Genomic DNA, 19,465 nt, shown 5'->3' on the forward strand with positions numbered 1-19,465 from the left:
GAAGATAGCAGGAGGGGAAGAACGAAGGCGGGGGAAATCGGAGGGGGAGACGGACCATGAGAGATGATGGACTCTGAAAAACAAACTGAGGGTTCTAGAGGGGAGGGGGGTGGGAGGATGGGTTACCCTGGTGATGGGTATTAAAGAGGGCACGTTCTGCATGGAGCACTGGGTGTTATGCACAATCAATCAATCATGGAACACTACATCAAAAACTAATGATGTAATGTATGGTGATTAACAATAAAAAATTTAAAAAAAAAAGTTCCACCAAAAAAAAAAAACAAAAACAAAACACTCCAGTTAAACAGCCGAGATTGTCAGATTGGTCAAAAATCAAAGAACCAACTAATGTTGACTTCAAGAAACCCACTTGAAGTATAAAGACACAGAGTGGTTAAAAGAAAAGAATGCAAGTTCCAATTCAGTATAGCAGAATAAACTCCTACTGGACTGATCCTTTGGCAGATAACTACTAAAATGCTAAAGAACACACACACACACGCAGACGACTCTAAGGCACTGCAGAGTAAACAAAAACAAGCCAATTCTGGTGAAGAGTCTAAACTTAGAAGAAGGAATGGCACTGGGTGAGTTTTGAGTTTTGTTTTGTTTTTTAAACAGATTTAGTTTAAGGCAGGGTACAGTTACCATGCAAAGCAGCTAAAATTCTGATAGAAAACTTCAGTCTTACTAGCCTAAAGAACAGGAAGACAGAGTTCAGGGCAACCATAACCTGGCAAATAAAGGGAGAATACCAGAATAAAAGAGCCAGGGAAGAGGAACCCCAAATTCTATTTCTAAACTTTGCCTAAATCAATGGCAATCCCAGAACCATGCAAATATAGAAAAAACTCCAGCTAAAGGTAAAAGAACTGCACTGAGATTTCAGCTGCCCTCCAGGAAACATTTACTGCTTAAGTCAAACCAGGTAAAGTGCCTGCTAAGCAAAAATATCAACACCCTTTGAATGTATGTAACAGATTCCAGTCTCCAAAACACAACATTCCCAATTGTCAGGATATAATCTAAAGTTATTCAACATATGAAAACTCAAAAAAATGTGATCCATTAACAACAACAAACAATAGATATCAAGCTCAAGATGACCAAGATGCTGGGATCAGCAGACAAGAAATTTTTATGTAGTTATTACAGCTATACATAGTGATCTAAAGTAAGATATGCCTGTAATGTAAAGATGGGAAATATAGGTAGGAAGGAAGGAAAAAAGGGAGGGAGGTAGGAAGGATGGACAGATGAATGAACAAACGAAAGAAAGATCTAAAACTGAAAAAAGTTACTGATAAAGCTGAATAACAGAATGAATATGACAAAGGAAAGAGTTTATGAACTTGAAGAAAGATCAATATAAATGATCTAATCTAAAACACAGAGAGAAGGGGCACCTGGGTGGCTCAGTCAGTTAAGTATCTACCTTTGGCTCAGGTCATGATCCCAGGGTCCTGGGATCAAGCCCCACATCAAGCAGGGAGCCCGCTTCTCCCTCTGCCCCTCTCCACCTCTGCAGAGAGAAAAAAAGACTAAGGAAACATGAACAGTGCCTTAGAGGAACGTAGGACAACATCAACAGATGTAACGTATGTGTAAATGGTGCCCAGGAAGGAGAAAGGGAATAGTGCATAAAAAATATTCAAAGAAGGGCGCCTGGGTGGCTCAGTTGGTTAAGCGACTGCCTTCGGCTCAGGTCATGATCCTGGAGTCCCAGGATCGAGTCCCGCATCGGGCTCCCTGCTCGGCAGGGAGTCTGCTTCTCCCTCTGACCCTCCCCTGTCTCATGCTCTCTCTCTCTATCTCATTCTCTCTCTCAAATAAATAAATAAAATCTTTAAAAAAAATATTCAAAGAAATAATGGTTGAAGATATTCAAATTTGGGAAAAGACATAAATTCACAGATTCAAGAAGCTCAGCCAACTCCAACATAAATACAAACAAAATTATACCGAGGTACATCATAGTTAAATTTCTGAAAACCAAAAAAGAAAATCTCGAAAGTAGCCATAGAAAAATGATGAATTAATACATGTGGAAAATGATTAAAATCCCACTTATTATATATAATATACATAATACAGAATTATACATTATTTATTCATTTATATTATATAACTTATTTATAATATATTTATTATGTTATTTCTTATGTAATACATATGTTATATATAATTAATTACATATATATAAAAATACTTTTAAAGTGCTCAAAGAAAAACACTGTCAAGTGTGAATGCAACCACCACTGTATACATAATACAGTTTGGAGTATTACTTTGCAGTCTTCTTCATCTTCATGATTGTTTCACTTTTTTGCCTGAAGGCCTCAAGAATTTTTTCTTTAAAGTCTGAAAAAGGCTTTGAATAAATTCCACATCCATTACTAATAAAAAATTCTTGAGAAAGTAGGAATTAATGGTGTGGTAGGTAGCCTCCAAGATGGTCCCCATTGATCTCCACTACCTGGCATTTAGGCCCTTGGGTAGTAGCCTCCCCTTAGGTGTGGGCTGGACCTACTGACTTGTTTCTAATGAACAGAATATAGTAAAAGTGATGGGATGTCACTTCATGATTAGATTAGAAAGAGACTGTGGATCCTGTCTTGCATACCCTCTCTTGCTCTTTTTTTCCCTGCACTGATGGAAGCCAGCTGCCATGTTGGGAACGACACTACAGAGAGGCCAACTGGCAAGGAACTAAGGGAGTCAGTCCTCTGGCCAACAGCCAGCAAGGAACTGAGTCAACCTTCAGACCAACAACCTGAGATTAACTGAATCTTGCCAACAACCACATAAGTAAACAAAGAGGACACTTCTTTAGTTGAGCCTTCAGGGAAAACAGCAGCTCTGGGCAACAACCGTGATTGCAAGCCTTGAAAGAGACATTGAGGCCAAGACACCCAGCTAAGCCAAGCCCTGATTCTAGATCTTCAGAAAATATGAGGTAATAAGAATTTATTCTTTTAAGCATCCCTACCCACAGTTTAAGCCACTACATTAAATTTGTTAAGCAGCAATAGATTAATACAAATGGGTATTTACTTAACACAATAGAATACATATACATTAATTGTAAAGCCAGTATCTTTCTTATGGGGCAACCCTGGAGGCTTTCCCACTAAGGTCAGAAAGAAACAAGGATGCCCACTGTCTGAAGTATAATTTCACACTGTTCTGGAAGAACTAGCCAATGTGATCAGACTAGAGAAAATAATTAAAGGCATAAGGTTTAGAAAAAAAGAAACAACATTATCTGTATTTTCAGGAGAGAGTATACCTGAAAGACCCTGAGGAATCAACCATAAAACTAACTCAAATAATAAGATTTCAGCAAGGTAGCAAGATATAAAGTTAACACATGAAAACAAACAGTGCTCATATATTCAAAAATAACCACTTAAAAGAGGTAAGAGGTGAGAAAATGCATTTACGCTAGCAAAAAATATATATTAAATGTTTAGGAATAAACTTTAGAAATGTTCAAAACCTATATGAAGGAAACTGTAAAGAACCTATAAAAACAAAAAGTAGACTTAAAATAATGTTAAGACATCTTTCTTCATATATAAAAAGAATGAAATTAAAAACTTGATAAAGCAGTGGGGTAGAAAAATCACCAAAGATGTTTAAATCAGACAAATCTGTACACTAGTTTAAAACACTGGGTTGTGGGGGAGGGAGATTGGGATAATTTAAATATACAATGTACATTAGATGATATTACTGAATTCATATTCTTTTTTTTTTTGAGAGAGAGAGCATGAGCAGGGGGAGGGACAAAGGGAGAGAGAGAATCTTAAGCAGGCTCCACATCTGGTGTGTGGAGCCTTACACGGGGCTCGATCTCACGACCCTGAGATCATGACCTGAGCCAAACCAAGAGCTGGACGCTTAACTGACTGAGCCACTCAGGTGCCCCTGAATTAATATTACTTTTAATGTGTGATAATATTAGAATTATGTGCAAGATTGCCCTTATTCTTAGGAGATACATACTGATATATCATAATGTCTAAAATTTGTGTGTGTGTGTGTGTGTGCATGGGAGAGAACTGGAAAGGGAAGGGGGGAGGAAGATGATAGGAGACAGAAAGAGAAAGCAAATGTGTCAAAATGTTAACTGTTAAATTTAGATGAAGCATATATGGGTATTCATTGTACTATGCTCTCAACTTTTCTGTTAGTTTGAAATTTTTCAAAATAAAAGGATGGGGGGGAGTGGAAATGACAAACTCCCAGCTTAAAGATGGAGGTGTAATGTTAGTTTTCCTTCCTTTACCTCTTGAAAATCATGAAAAATAATAAAGAGAACAAGAAATGGCAATGCAAACTCCTCCTTCAACAAAATTAGGAGGGAGCTGGAAAGAAAGGGAAAGATTCTAAATATCCTCCTTACAGATAAATCAAGAGATCCTTAAAGTTGATGCACTAAAAAACAAAGGTGTAAACATATTATTTAGCATTATGGAGGTGATCGTCAAAAGAACTAAAAAAAGGGGCGCCTGGGTGGCTCAGTCATCTGCCTTCGGCTCGGGTCATGATCCCAGGGTCCTGGGATCGAGCCCCATATCGGGCTCCCTGCTCGGCGGGAGGCCTGCTTCTCCCTCTCCCACTCCTCCTGCTTGTGTTCTTGCTCTCGCTCTCTCTCTCTGTCAAATAAGTAAATAAAATCTTAAAAAAAAAAAACTAAAAAACAAATGAGGTATGGAGGACACAGGGAAGTAGGTTTTCACTCTTCATTATTTCACTCTTTATTTTAACCCTTTTACACTGTTGAACTGTTTACATCAAGTAACAAATATAGTAGTAGTAACAGCAATAAACTTTTCCAATTACACTGACTGTCCAGAAGGATTTTGTGACCAAGAGGCTGCACCGAGAAAAAAATGTATCTTTCATAGCTTTAAAAAGTTTATCTTTACTACCTTAAGGTGAGATATTTAAAACACAAATTTAAATGGTAAAATACTTTAAAATATTATTGGGTTTAGCAGAACTACTTACATGAACACTATGACCATGATACCAAAAAATAAATTAATACATTAAAATGATATATCCTATTATTTCAAATAAAATTATTTTCATTCTTGTTTTTTAAAAAATTTGAATAAACAGACTCACAGTTCCACAAGGTTTGGAAGCTTCTGAGCAAGGTTTTCTGGCTGAAAATTAAAAACTCAGAATTAAATTTTATTTTTGAAAAATGTATAAACATTTCCAATGAGCTTAAACACAAAGTACTATCTTTTGGGGGGGTTGTAAATCTGGAGAAAATAATGCAAAAATAATAAAGCAGCAGGTCTGGGTTTTATGCTTACATAGCTCATACTATAATATAAACCTATAAATTTGAACACTTAAAAATCAATCTCTCTCAGAGAAACCAGAAACCTTGTATTCCACCACAGTCATGGAAGAAACTAAACTGTTCTTAACAGACACACAGAGGGAAGAAAGCCATCTGACAATGAAGCCAGATACTGGAGTGACACAGCCAACAGAACATCAAGGATCACTGGCAACCACCAGAAGCAAGGAGAAAGGAAGGAACAGATCCTCTCTTTCAGAGCCCTGAGAGGGAACCCACCCTGCCCACACCTTGATTTTGGACTTCCAGCCCCCAGAATTGTGAGAGAATAAACTTCGTTGTTTTAAGCCACCTAGCCTGTGTCATTTGGTAAAGAAGCCCTAGAAAACTAACATTCACCCCCCACCCCGAACTCGCAAATCATGTGCCTCAGAAAAAAAATAAGGGAAATCCCCAGGTGCCAGAAACCAAGACCTAACTAAGCTCAGGGTAACCAGAGTAAGCTGGAGCTCGTGATCCAGGGGAGTGGCAGACCCTGCCACAGGTCCTAAGGGGTGTGGTGTGGCAGGGATAGGAAACAGGCCATGGGGAAGGCAGATGAATCTAGGTGCCTTACACAGACTGAGTGTTGGAAGGGCTGGCCCTTCCATGTAAAGATCAGAAATTCCACTCACAGACTGCAAGCAGGTCTCTGCTGAAGGCACTGGGTAAAAGGAAAAGCCTCCTACAAGTAACTGAAAGCCTCTCTCTCTCACTCGCTCACGTGTGCGTGCACGCGCGCGCACACGGTTCAAATTTACACAAAGACAGGAGTTGTTGAGACTAGAGGAGCATACTGAGTCGGGAGTAATATATATATATACATTTTTTTTTTTTTTTACAAAATATATATATATATTTTATTCTACACTCAAACATACTGTAGGGTAGGCTAGATATCAACAACAAAGAATGAGGAATAGTTTTTTAGAAGTAATTAGGTGTGGCTTGAGTCCTGAAAGACAAATTTTCAGAGGCTGCTGTGGGGCAGGGAGAAAGAGTTCCAGTTAGCTTTCTAGGCACAAGAAGCAACAGAAAAGGTGAGAGAGGGAGGTATGTCTGGGAAATTGCAAACACAATCTCTTCTGCTTTAACTCCCTAACAGTACTACTGAACAGATCTTTCATTTTCAAAAATCTTGTCATAAAAACAATTGTGTTAGAGGCACCTGGATGGCTCAGTTGGTTAAGCGTCCAACTCTTGATTTCAGCTCAGGTCAGGATCTCAGGGTTGTGAAATAGAGCCCTGTGTAGGGCTCGGTGGGCATGGAGCCTGCTTAAGGTTCTCACTCTCTTTCTCTCTCTCTCTGCCCCACCTACCTCTAAAAAAATCGTGTTAATGGAAAAACAAAAGTGAAAGACTAGACAGTTTTATATTTGTAACAAAGTAATTTTTCATATAGAAACTTAGTAACAATGATTATCATTAGGAAAAGGACTAGGGTTGCTATTTTCCATCTACTTTAGTATAATTTGAATTTTTAATGGTAAGCATGTTATGTCTCATATAATTGGAAAAACATTACATTAAAAAATGTGGTACCCACAGCATAAACTGCTACGTAATTGAGTAATCAATCATAATTTATCCAATTTGGGCTCTAAACACTCAGTAAGAGAAATACCATTAATTTGCTATGTCTGGGCCATAGGGTACGAAGGTCTATAATGATTTTGCAGAGAGTGGCATGGAAAAGATCATTAGAGCTTATATCTTATACTATGGGAAAACTTTTTAAACAACTTCTGAACACAATAAAAATCCACTGGTTTATTTTAAACAAGGAAATGACACTACTAATTTCAGTTGATATACTGATGTATTTAAATACTTCACAACAGCATCCAAAGCTGCTTATACATACATATATCCTTGTCCTTTTGATAGCCAAATACTGAATACAAATATTGTTATGAAGACAAAGAAGCATTTATTGAGTACTCATTTTTTATAAAATCACTTGTATTTCGTTTTCAAATGCTGATTCTTGTTTTATATATATATTTTTTAAGATTTTATTTATTTATTTGATAGAGAGAGACACAGCCAGAGCAGGAACACAAGCAGGGGGAGTGGGAGAGGGAGAAGCAGGCTTCCCGCAGAGCAGGGAGCTGGATGCGGGGCTTGATCCCAGGACCCTGGGATCATGACCTGAGCCGAAGGCAGATGCTTAACTGAGCCACCCAGGCGCCCCTGTTTTATATATTTTGATATTAATATATGCAATGAGATCCTTCACAACAAGTCTTTCCTCAGATGTTACTCTTGGATCTGTCCAAATCCTCAAAATGTTTCTTTTAGTATTGGTATCTCCTCTATTAAGGAGAATATGTACTTCCATTTATGGACATACATACAAACCTTCCTAGGCAAACTAGGCAGTTGGGGATGGGGGAATGTGGGGGGGGGGGTCAATAAAAGGTTTAATATAATAACAGCTGTTTCTCTGAAAAGGAAAGGCTTACCAGAAAAAAGCCTCATCTGTTCTATCTGCAACAATTGGTGTCACATCTGGCTGACTCACAGGACCTGTGGTCGTTCCTTCCAGACGCCTACTTGGTGCCATCAAACATTATTCTGATCTTCCCATGAGAACTTAGTTAGCTCTTTCGAGCTATACAGCTCCACACACAATTAAGCACGGAATAATCTTTCTCCTGCTAATGGTGCGTTACCCTATCTTTATTAACAAGTAGATACACTGTTTTTATTTAAAAATAAGCAAGTTGACCTTAACAAAACTGTTCATTAGAATACTGGGTGGGGGGGGGAAAAAAACCCAACCCCTTATTTAGTACCTGCCCAAAAAGCCTTGACAAATAAGCAGCACTTTGCACGGGCTGTGGCTGACACCTACTGGTAAGCATCACTGAATTACTTCCTATGAAACTGGTTAAAAATTATTTTCTAAATTAAGCCAAAATTCTCATCACTAAATCCCACATTACACTTAGCTAAATAATTTTTCTTTCCAAATAATGTAAAAGTAAACTTCAGCAAGCACAGTTAAGCATACAATTTACCTCTAATTTTGAATCAATGAAGTTTTACTATACCCTTTTAAGAAAAATTGCCAACCCCCTTAAATGGGGATGTTTTTCAATTGTGTATCTTGGAACCAACACTTCAAATATGTTGCAAACACTATGTTCAGTGATGTTACCTGGCGGGCACCGTGCACCACCAATTTTTTTTTTTTCTTCTCCTTCTGGGCACCTGGTAGGATTGCATTTTTCTCTTCAAGCTGGATATAGCTAAATGATTTACTTCGGTGAGTGAAATTATGTTGAAGTGGTAGCCTTAAAGAGCCTGAGCTATAAGAACTAAAATGCACTTAATTCATGACTTTGAGAGGTGTTGTTACAAAAACTAGAAAGCTTAGTGAGTGTATTGTGCTGGTCTGTAAATTAAATGTTTTTTTTTTTTCTTCAGTACCAAAACCTAATTTATTTTTTTTTTTTAGTTAAAAAAATAAAATTTTGAGGTGAAATACAAAAAGTTACATAAAAGTTCATAAAGTTCACAGTGACCACATGATGGAAGCTTTGTCAGCCTTCATCCTTGACTATGGATACCATAAACCAGAGTCCCCAAGCAATATGAGAGTCATGCAGTGTGAGTAAAAGAAATAATTGTGCTGTTAAAAACCACTAAGATTCAGGGTTCAGCAAAACCTGCTCCATCCTGACCTCTAAAAACACATTTCAAATAAGTCATGAATTAAATGTATTTTAGTTTTTACAGCATTTATAAAAAGTCAAATGAAGCTGGACCTCTCACACTATATACGAAAATTAATTAAAAATGGATCAGCAACTTAAATATAACCGCTAAAACCATAAAATTCACAGAAAAAAATAGAGAGGTAAATCTTTATCATTGTGGATTTGGCAATGGATTCAGAAATAGGACACCAAAAGCACGAGGAACAACAGAAAAAAATAAATACAATGGATTTCACCAAAATTAAAAAACTTTTGCGCAACAAAGAATATTATAAGAAAGTGAATTACACTAATGAAGTACTGTATGGTGACTAACATAATTTAAAAAATACATATCAAGTACAAAAAAAAAGGAATTACAAGAAAGTGAAGACAACATTTAAAACGGGAGAAAATATTTATGAATCCTGTATCTGTTCAAGGTCTAACATCCAGAATATATAAAGAACTCTTACCAAAAAAACCCCAAACAACCCAGTTGGAAAATGGGCAAAGGATTTGAATATTCTCTAAATATATACAAATGGCCAACAAGCACATGAAGAGATGTTCAACATCATTAGCATTAGGGAAATGCAAATCCAAACCACAAAGCAGTACCATCTCACACCTACCCACTTCAACCCACTGTAATAATAATATTTTAAAAACTGGAAAGGAATGAGTGTTGGTGAGGATATGGAGAAATTTGGAACTCTTGTACTTTGCTGGTAAAGTGGTTCAGCAGTTCCTCAAAAAATTAGAGTTACCATATGACCCCATAATTCCACACCTAGGTACATACCCAAAAGAATTAAAAACAGGTACTCAAACATGTAACTGTAATCCATATTCATAGCTGCACTGTTCACAACAGCAAAAAGGTAGAAAGAGCCCAAACATCCATCAGTAGATGAATGGGTAAATAAATTGTGGTATGCACATGCAATGGGTACTTACTGAGCCATAAAAAGTAATGAAGGACTGAAACTTGGATGAACCCTGAGGACACTATGCCAAGTGAAAAGAAGCCGGACACAAAAGGTCACATATTGAATAATCCCATTTACATGAACTATTCAGAATGGATAAATCCATAAAGACAGAACACAGATTGGCGGTTACCAGGGCTGGGGTTTGGAAGGGGATGGGGAGAGGCTGCTTAATGAGTAAGGGGTTTTAGTTTGCAGTGATGGAAATGTTTAGAACTAGACAGAGGCAGTAGTTGTACAACTCTGCGAATGTACTAAATACTACTGAATTGTTCCCTCTAAAATAGTTAATTTTACATTAAGTTCATTTCACCTCAAAAATTATTATTATTTTTACTTATTTGAGAGAGAGAGCACAGTCAGGGGAAGGGGCAGAGGGAGAGAGAAAAGCAGACTCCCCGCTGAGCAGGGACCTTGGGGTTGATCCCAGGACCCCAAGATCATGACCTGAGCCAAAGTCAGACACAACCAACTGAGCCACCCAGGTGCCCCTTTATTATTACTTTTTTAATAAAAAAAAGTTAATGAAGTTTTGGTATTGAAGGAAGAAAAGCACTTCATTTACAAACCACCACAACATTACTCAACAAGCTTCCTAGTTGGATCAGTAATTTGATGTCACTGTTTCCAAGCAAGTATACTGGTGTGAGTTAAGTACTAGGTGACTATATGGGAACAACTAAGGTAGACCTCTTTTGCTGCCAATAGCATAACCCATTCCTCCTTTTGTATTTCTCTTCCTTTTTTTTTTTTTTTTAGATTTTATTTATTTGACAGAGAGAGAGTTGAGAGAGGGAACACAAAGCAGGGGGGTAGGGAGAGGGAGAAGCAGGCTTCCTGCCAAGCAGGGAGCCCAACGCGGGGCTCGATCCTAGGACCCTGGGATCATGACCTGAGCCGAAGGCAGACACTTAACGACTGAGCCACCCAGGCGCCCCCTTTTAATATTTATCATAGAGCAGTATTTCTCCACAGAGGAGTCAGACACTAACTAGCATGCTAATGGGAACAGAGAGGTAACCAGCACACCCTTTCCTCTTCCGCAGTCCTATAAAGGCTTTCCGGAAACCTGTTACCATTTGCTCCCTAATGTCTTTTACCATTTACCCACTTGTCTCTTGGTTCACTTCCTGTTAATTACTCATTTTCCTCTTTTTTAATTTCTCTCCAAATAAACTTTAAGTGACCCAAAAAAGCATCAGACTTGCTTAAACGCTTGTCCTATTTCCTTGGTGTTTCCTGGAGACAGAAAAACACAGTGGATTCTCAATACTTGCATCTACCAACATCACATCTCTGGTGGTTAAGTTAATTTCTTCTGAAATGAGCTGCACGAAGGAATGGTATTACCTATTTGAATTATCCTATGAAGCACTATATAGTTTTGGGGGGGCATGTAGGGGAGGAAAGGGGTTGCTAGAGAGAAGGAGAAGAGATCGAGAAGAAATGTGCTCGAGAGCATTAACAGCTCATTAACCCATCTTGCTAAGAGAAGACCACTCCTAGCAGGGGCTGTGCAATCACTGATAGGTCAAGGACCACTGCAAATTTATATATGTTTTGTAAGCTACCACTGACATCCTGTTTCCCAGAAAAAAATGTAAGTGACTATGCTGTGCAAATATGCAAATGCAAATGTAGGTAATCTATTCATAAGCAATACAAAAAAGATAATCCAAAATATGTCAGTTTTATGGGAAAATACTAATTTTGATTATTTGGAAATGTGAGCATAACATCTTTAGTTATTTGTTTTAATGTATCCAAAAGGAAAGCAGTGAAAAATCTGCAGCAAATACCCAAATTTCTTAGAGTATGTCTTCCAAAATAATCATAGGTATCTTATGTCCCGCGTTCGTTAAAAGAAAAATTCCATTGGAAATTCACGGAATGCTTGAATACAAAGCATTACAAATATCAACAAAGTCACTTCAAAAGGGAAAGAAAGGGAAAAAATGAGGTATAGAAAATTTTTCAAATATGTGGACAAATTCTTTTGTTTCTGAAGCTGTCTTTGAGGTGCCTAAAAAGAACCCTGAGATAATTTTTCTTCCCTGCTTTGCACTACAAATATGTAGCACTAACTATAGTTGCAATTGGACTTCCATGACAAAAATAATAAAAATGACATTACTGATTTTTTTTCTTTATCAAGTTTTTATTTAAATTCCAGTTAGCTAATATACACTGTAGTATTAGTCTCGGGTGCAGAATTTAGTGATTCATCAATTCCATACAACACCCAGTGCTTCTCACAAGTGCCCTCCTTAATGCCCATCACCAATTTCATCCATCTCCCTGCCCACTTCCCCTCCAGCAGCCCTCAGTTTGTTCTCTATAGTTAAGAGTCTATTTTCTGCTTTGCTTCTCTTCTCTTCCCCTATGTTCATGTTTTCTTAAATTCCACATATGAGTGAAATCATATGGTATTTGTCTTTCTCTGATTTATTTCACTTAGCATAATACACTCTAGCTCCATCCATGTCATTGCAAATGGCAAGATTTCATTCTTTTTGACTGCTGAGTAATATGCCATTGTATGTGTATGTGTGTGTGCGCGCGTGTATACACAACACATCTTCTTTATCCATTCATCAGTCGATGGACATTTGGGCATTATTGATTTTAATGCATTCTTTCTCTTCCCCAAACACACCACTGGTCCAATAGAACTTTCGGCAATGATAGAAATATCCCCTATCTTAACACTGTCTGATATGGTGGCCACCAAGCATTTAAAATGTGCTTATAATGACTAAGGAATTGTATTTTTAATACTGCTTCATTATAATTTAATTTAAACATTAATAGCTGCATGTGATTGACAGCTATCAAATCAGTACAAAATTTGTTTCTTGATACTACCAATTTTTCACATAAACTCAGCTCTTTTAGCTGTAAAACATGAAAAAGAACTACTTAACTGTATGAATGATAAATTTTTAAATTATTTTTCTTAGAAATGATGACATATTTATTTGGCATTCATAGAGGATAAAATTGTCATGTTCTTAAAAATGAAAATAAGAGGGCGCCTGGGTGGCTCAGTTGGTTAAGCGACTGCCTTCGGCTCAGGTCATGATCCTGGAGTCCCTGGATCGAGTCCCGCATCGGGCTCCCTGCTTGGCAGGGAGTCTGCTTCTCCCTCTGACCCTCCCCCCTCTCATGTGCTTTCTCTCATTCTCTCTCTTTCAAATAAATAAATAAAATCTTTAAAAAAAAAAAAATGAAAATAAGAATATTTTAGGTATCTGCAAAACTGCAAAGGTTTTACTGCCAAAATGTAAAATCTCAAGATTGATATTTTTTACTTAGCAAACACCCATAGAGAAAATATGCTAAAATTTTTAAAGACTGTATATCCAGTACATTTACAAAACTGAAATAGGCATTTGGATTGTGATAAAAATTTAATTACCAAGGAAAACATTTTTCAAAAGAAGAAAAACAAAAATTACTGAAATGTCTCAAGTATTAATCTCAACAATATTTGTTTAAAAATGCAAGTTACATAAATATCATAAACAAGGGTTGAAGGTAGAGAATCATTTGCCCCTACTTTCTATTTTTTTGAAAACCTATTTAATATGCACCCAATAAGTATCATTTTATGAATGGAATTCTCAAAGCAACAGGAAAGTACACACAAAAAAGAATATTGAACACTTACTCCCATAAAGCCAGATGAAACATTAAAATTACACCCAGCATGAATAATTCTGTAAGACTAAGACATAATTGTTTATTGTGTGTGGGGGGGAGATATCTCAAGCTCAATGTATATTTCAAGTGTCTCACTTATATATGTATTGGTTGACTGATTTGATGGGGCTAACATTTAGAAACTGGTATCTCATTTTTAATGCACAGATGCCTCATTTTAGTATAGTGAATGCTTGAAAATGAATTTCAACTTGTGGAAACACATACATAGCAATGGCTTTTGAGGCTTCTGCTTGCAAACAGAACCCTTCCAGTGCACAAGTATATGGTCTCATGTAAGGGGAAGACCTCTATCCCTGCCACCTCTTCCTAAACCCTCTCTTCCTAACTCCCAAGGCAGAACTGAGTCACAAAGAGTAGGCTAACTCATGTTCCCCATATTTTATTTAAGAAAGCACAGAATGGTACATGTTTTAAAAACATTTCTATCAAGAAAAGTTACATGGTGGATCTGAAAGGTAAATTTCACAGAGGTAACTAAGAAAACTCACTTAACATGGAACACCTCAATACTCCTCAGTGAATAAAGACGGTTAAAATTTAACTAGATGGTGCTAGGCTAGAAATGGGTCATCAATAAATACCTGCAGAATGAAAACGAAAGACTGACCAGATGACCAATTAGGAGACCTGGTATTTGCGCTAACTGGACGTAGAAGTGGCTTTGGACCCATCCATTAACCTTTTCTAAGCTTACTTCCCTTGAAAAATTGCCTAAATTATCTATAAAGCTCCATCTAGCTTTGAAATTCTATGATTCAATAAACAGAATTAGGTTATAGGTCAGACATTCATTTTCCAAACTATTTCAAATACTTTGGTAACTATTTGACAGGGAACTACTGTCAACCAGTAACAATGAGGGGGAAAACAATGAAATCTGAAAATCCAGTAGGAAAAGCAGCTTTGATTTATAATAAAACTTACACTCTTCAGGTATATATGGATTACTAAGACAGGATGTATTTGTAATGAATGTTTTACAGGACTGCATCACATATTACACATCAGCATTAAAACACAAACACAGCATCTGAATACTTTACCACTTAACATACCATTTCCACACATTCAATTTAAGAAATGATTAAGGTGCAGGGCACCTAGATGGCTCTGTCGGTTAAGCATCAGACTCTTGATTTCAGCTCAGGTCATGATCTCAGGGTCGAGAGATCAAGCCCTACACTGGGCTCCATGCTCAGCAGGGCGTCTGCTTGAGATCCTCTCCCTCTCCCTCTGCCCCTCCCCCTGTTCCCTCTCTCTCTCAAATAATTTAATATTAAAAAAAGAAAGAACTAAGATGCTTTTAAATAGAACTAGCTCAAGGACAGAGCAATTGCAATGATTATGGAGGCCCTGCACCCCGGCAGTGGTTAAATCTGGGAGGGTCCAACAAGTTACAGAAAAACAAGAAGCCCCTTATGTTGGAATTCAAAGTGAACCAAACAAACAAAAACAAAACTTAATTCTTTCTCCCGATTTTTCTGCCACACTTGATGGCAGGATGCTCTTTTACCATTTCCTTACTGTTTTGCCTTGAAGGTGTCCTGATGTTCATTTAATCCAGATCCTACTCTTACCATATTCCAAGGGGGTGGAGGGCACAGCTATGTAACCTTCCCAGACATTGACCCTTTTCACCCTCAACCCAGCCACCAGCTGCAGGAGCCACCAATGTCAACATAAGGGCAGGCATCACCATCATTGTAAATCAAATAGCTAGACACACTGATTAATACAACTTGAGAGTTAGCTAAGATCTTAGCGGTACTATATTCTAACAATCTCATTTTTAGGGTCTTTAAGATTTTATTTATTCATTTGGCGGGGGGAGGGAGCACAACCGGGGGGGGGAGGGGCAGTGGGAGAGGGGATGCAGACTCACCCCTGAGCAGGGTAAGCTCAATCCCAGGATCCTGGGATCATGACCTGAGCTGAAGGCAGCCGCTCGACCGACCAAGCCACCCAGGCACCCCCAATAATCTCATTTTAATTGATTTTTTTAATTGTAAAAATAAGTATTTAGTGAAAAAAATATAAACCAAACTTAATAGACTCTTTCCTTTTTACTCTACATACTTAAGTAAGGCTCTTTCTCTTCCAGCTCCCACGGCCACTCTCTTGCCTGCCCCCCATCCACAACTACTATCACTATTAAGTTTGATCTATGCCCTTTTTACTGCCTTAGTTTATTGCCTATAAAGTAGGGATAATAATAGTGCCTACTTCACAGGATTGTCTTGAGGATTAATTAACTTAATACATATAAATTACTTAAGACAGTACCTGGAACTTACTAAAGACTCAAATTATGTTAGATCATTTTATCAGATTTTTACCAATCCCATACTGATGAACATTTAGGTTTTCACAATTTTTCATTCTATCCAATGCTGTGATGAACATCCTGGTTCACTTGACATTTGTTCCACTGTGTAAATTCTTACAAGTGAAAAATGCTGATTCAAACACATACTTACGCAAAATGTTGCCAGATGTGGTCAAACCACCCACCAAAAATATTCAGCCAATTCCACTCCATCTGATAGTAAGAGCATCTTCTTAGTCTTCCACATCAAGTATCTTCAACACTAGATATTAGTTTTTGCTAATCTAATAGGAAAGGATGATCAATGTTTTACCTTCTATTGGAAGTTAAACATCTTTTTGTGTTTTGACTATCTGTATTCTTTTATGATTCGCCTGTTTATATTTTATAGGGAAGGTCAAGAATGTCTTCTCCTGGGTCCTGCATTCTCTGTGTCTTATGTCCCATCCCAATTTAGGAATATGAACAGACCTCTTCTTCCCCTCAATCCCAGCAGGATATCACTTTTAAGTTCTCTCTTGTTGCATAGATTAATTGATTAATCAAGATCTATCTGCTCTTATTGCTCAGACATAAGCCAAACTCCCCTCTTTCATTAAAATTTAATGTCTCTTCCTTGTCTATTCATATTTATAAATAAAATTGGCAACTGGTGAGAGTTCCATTAGTTTTTGGGTAGGTCCCCAGGAAAACCTCCTGCCTGCTATTCTCATTAAGAGAAGTTGGCAGATCCATTCAATGATTTTGCTTCCACACTGAGATTTCTTTTTTTCCCCTCAATAAAAGGCTCTTGTAGCTTTTTATTTTATAAATGAAAAAAACTGAAGTCCAAAGAGGTTAAGCACAAGAACCTGGGGGTCTGTTACCTCCTAATATTAGGTTTTGCTACCAAACACTGAAACACCCCCTTCCTGAGACTGCAGTCCTCAAATGCTTCCACTGCTGATTCCCTCCCTTCATGAACTCCCAGGTTAGAGTCAGAACTGGTGCTTGCTGCTTCCAAGCAATGTTCCAACAATTAGAAACACTCCAGCTTCTTCTGGTGGGGGAACTGAGCAGAGAAAGGAGGAGGCTTCACCTCAGCCTCCTTCATCCTGCACACTCATATCCGGACTTCACCTGAAACTTCTCCACAACTGAAGTCTCCCTCTACAACCACGTATCCCATTCCCCTAGATGGCTGACTCAGTCATGCCCAATACAATTCTTCAACGTCAGTGGGTCCTTTGGCCCCCTCTCCATTCTCCCTGTCCATTCACTCCTCCTTTCTTTGCCTCCAAACCAGCTCACGTTCCATATTCCATCCTCCATGTCCCCAAACACTCCTGCCAAATTCCTGAACCTCCTTAGTCCCTCTGCACTTGTGTTGTATCCACCTGGAAAAAACCTAAGTCTGCAGGAATGCAACAGTCCACTTTCTTCATACCTCAGAGAGTTGGGTACTGCAGGAGAAAATCCCCTAAATAAGCAGATGGTTCCACCACAAGCCTAGCAACCAACAGCCTGCTGACTAATGCCAACAATCCTACTACCTTTCTCTAGCCAAACTGCCATGTGATTCTTCACATCATTTCAAACCTGCATTCTCTACAAATCTTCAGTCCCCAAGCAGATGGCCTTGCCGGGCAGAATGTAGAATTCTCATGTCAGCTGTTCTCAGTTAGTGGCTTTCTATTCCACCCTGTGGTTTCCTAGACAATCCATACAGCTCCTTGGAAGGGAAGGAGGTATGGACTGGGCAAGACTCTCGCGTATCCCGTCCCCTAAATAAGAATAATTTCAGTTCTATTTAGTGAACTTTCTGAATAAATGGTTCTGCTAAAAGGAGTCTGAAAACATTTACTAGATCAACACATCCCACCCATGTCAGGGTTGGTGTAGAGAGCACCAATATACAAAGCAAACAGAAGGAGAGCTGCTCTGGCTGAAGTGGAGACACACTACTGCTCCATCTCCCCATAATTCTCCACCTCAGCTCTATTTAGGAACCCTCAGGCTCTGAAGAACACATTTAAAAAAAAAAAAAAACTAGAAACACTGCTCTACGCAAAACAGGTGCCTAGACTTGTCCCCTAAACCTTCTGCCACTGAGTCTTTCCCTTCAGCTTGGGATGTCAACAAATGAAAAATTCCATGAGAATTCCGTAAGAATTTGTTCCAAATCAGTGCCTTGAAGAGTACTGGGTACACAGTAAATACTCAATAAGTACATGTTGAATGAATACTTTTCCTCCGAAACTCCTGCCAATGTCATTCCTCAGTGTCAATGCAAACAGTGTCTTCTTAAAAAAATCTTCTACAATCCTGCTACAGAGAATTAGATTCCGTATTCTACAAATGTTGGGCAATAGGCCAGGCATAGGGATACAGAATTTAAGACAGAGTCCCTGCCCTTGAAGGCTCTCAGTCTGGGACTCTTACACCTGTATTAATAGTCCTTATCTTAATCTACTTTATATTCATTTATTTATTATTCAACAACTATGTGAATACCTGTCACATGACAAAGAACCTATATCTCCTATTCTAATTATCTTCTAATTTCCACGAAGGTAAGACTTCACAATTCTTGAGCTGCATTTAAAATAATTATAGACAAATTCTTTAAAAACATTTTCTAAGATAAATGTTAGGAACCAAAATCATGTTTCCTAACTACTACTTATTCACCTATTAATTACATAACTGAATTCCTATATAAATTGACTAATATGAAAAAAAGTTTTAAGGGGCACCTGGGTGGCTCAGTCAGTTAAGCAGCTGCCTTTGGTTCAGGTCATGATCCCAGGGTCCCGGGATCCAGCCCCACATCAAGCCCCACATCAGGCTCCCTGCTCACAGCAGGAAGTCTGCTTCTCCCTCTGCCCCCACCCGGCTCTCATGCTCTCTCTCAAATAAATAAAATCTTAAAAAAAAAAAAGTTTTAAGATTTCTCAGTTATACAAATAAATGGTAATATTGCATAATGAAATACAGTTGACCTTTATGTAACACAGGTTTGTAATACATGGGTCCACTAATAACACGGATTTTTTCAATACAGTATAATTGCAACTGTATTTTTTCTTCCTTATGAATTTTTAAAGATTATTCCTTATTATTTTTAAGACTATTATTTCTTTGAGAGAGAGAGTGTGTGTGCATGAGAGCGCATGGGGGTAGGGGGGAGGAGCAGAGGGAGAGAATCTCAAGCAGACTCCCCACTGAGCATGGAGCCCACATGGGGCTTGATCTCATGACACTGAGATCATGACCTGAGTTGAATTCAAGAGTCAGATGCTCAACTGACTGAGCCACCCAGGTGCCCCCTTAATAACATTTTCTTTTCTCTAGCTTACTTTATTGTAAGAGT

The 19,465-nt window shown here is 38.1% G+C and overlaps 1 protein-coding gene across 6 annotated transcripts in view; it reads right to left on the reverse strand.

Moving 5' to 3' along the window:
* LRRC28 (leucine rich repeat containing 28) overlaps positions 1–19,465 on the reverse strand; it is a 157,123-nt gene that overhangs the window by 129,832 nt on the left and 7,826 nt on the right. For all 6 annotated transcript variants that reach the window (XM_081831575.1, XM_031033521.2, XM_031033522.2 and 3 more), the window contains exon 3: positions 5,140–5,180. In XM_081831575.1, coding sequence (XP_081687701.1) covers positions 5,140–5,180 — 41 coding nt within the window. The remainder of the gene's footprint in view (positions 1–5,139; positions 5,181–19,465) is intronic.

Source organism: Leptonychotes weddellii, chromosome 9 (assembly GCF_054177405.1).
Source record: "Leptonychotes weddellii isolate Sample4059 chromosome 9, ASM5417740v2, whole genome shotgun sequence".
Lineage (NCBI taxonomy): Eukaryota > Metazoa > Chordata > Mammalia > Carnivora > Phocidae > Leptonychotes > Leptonychotes weddellii.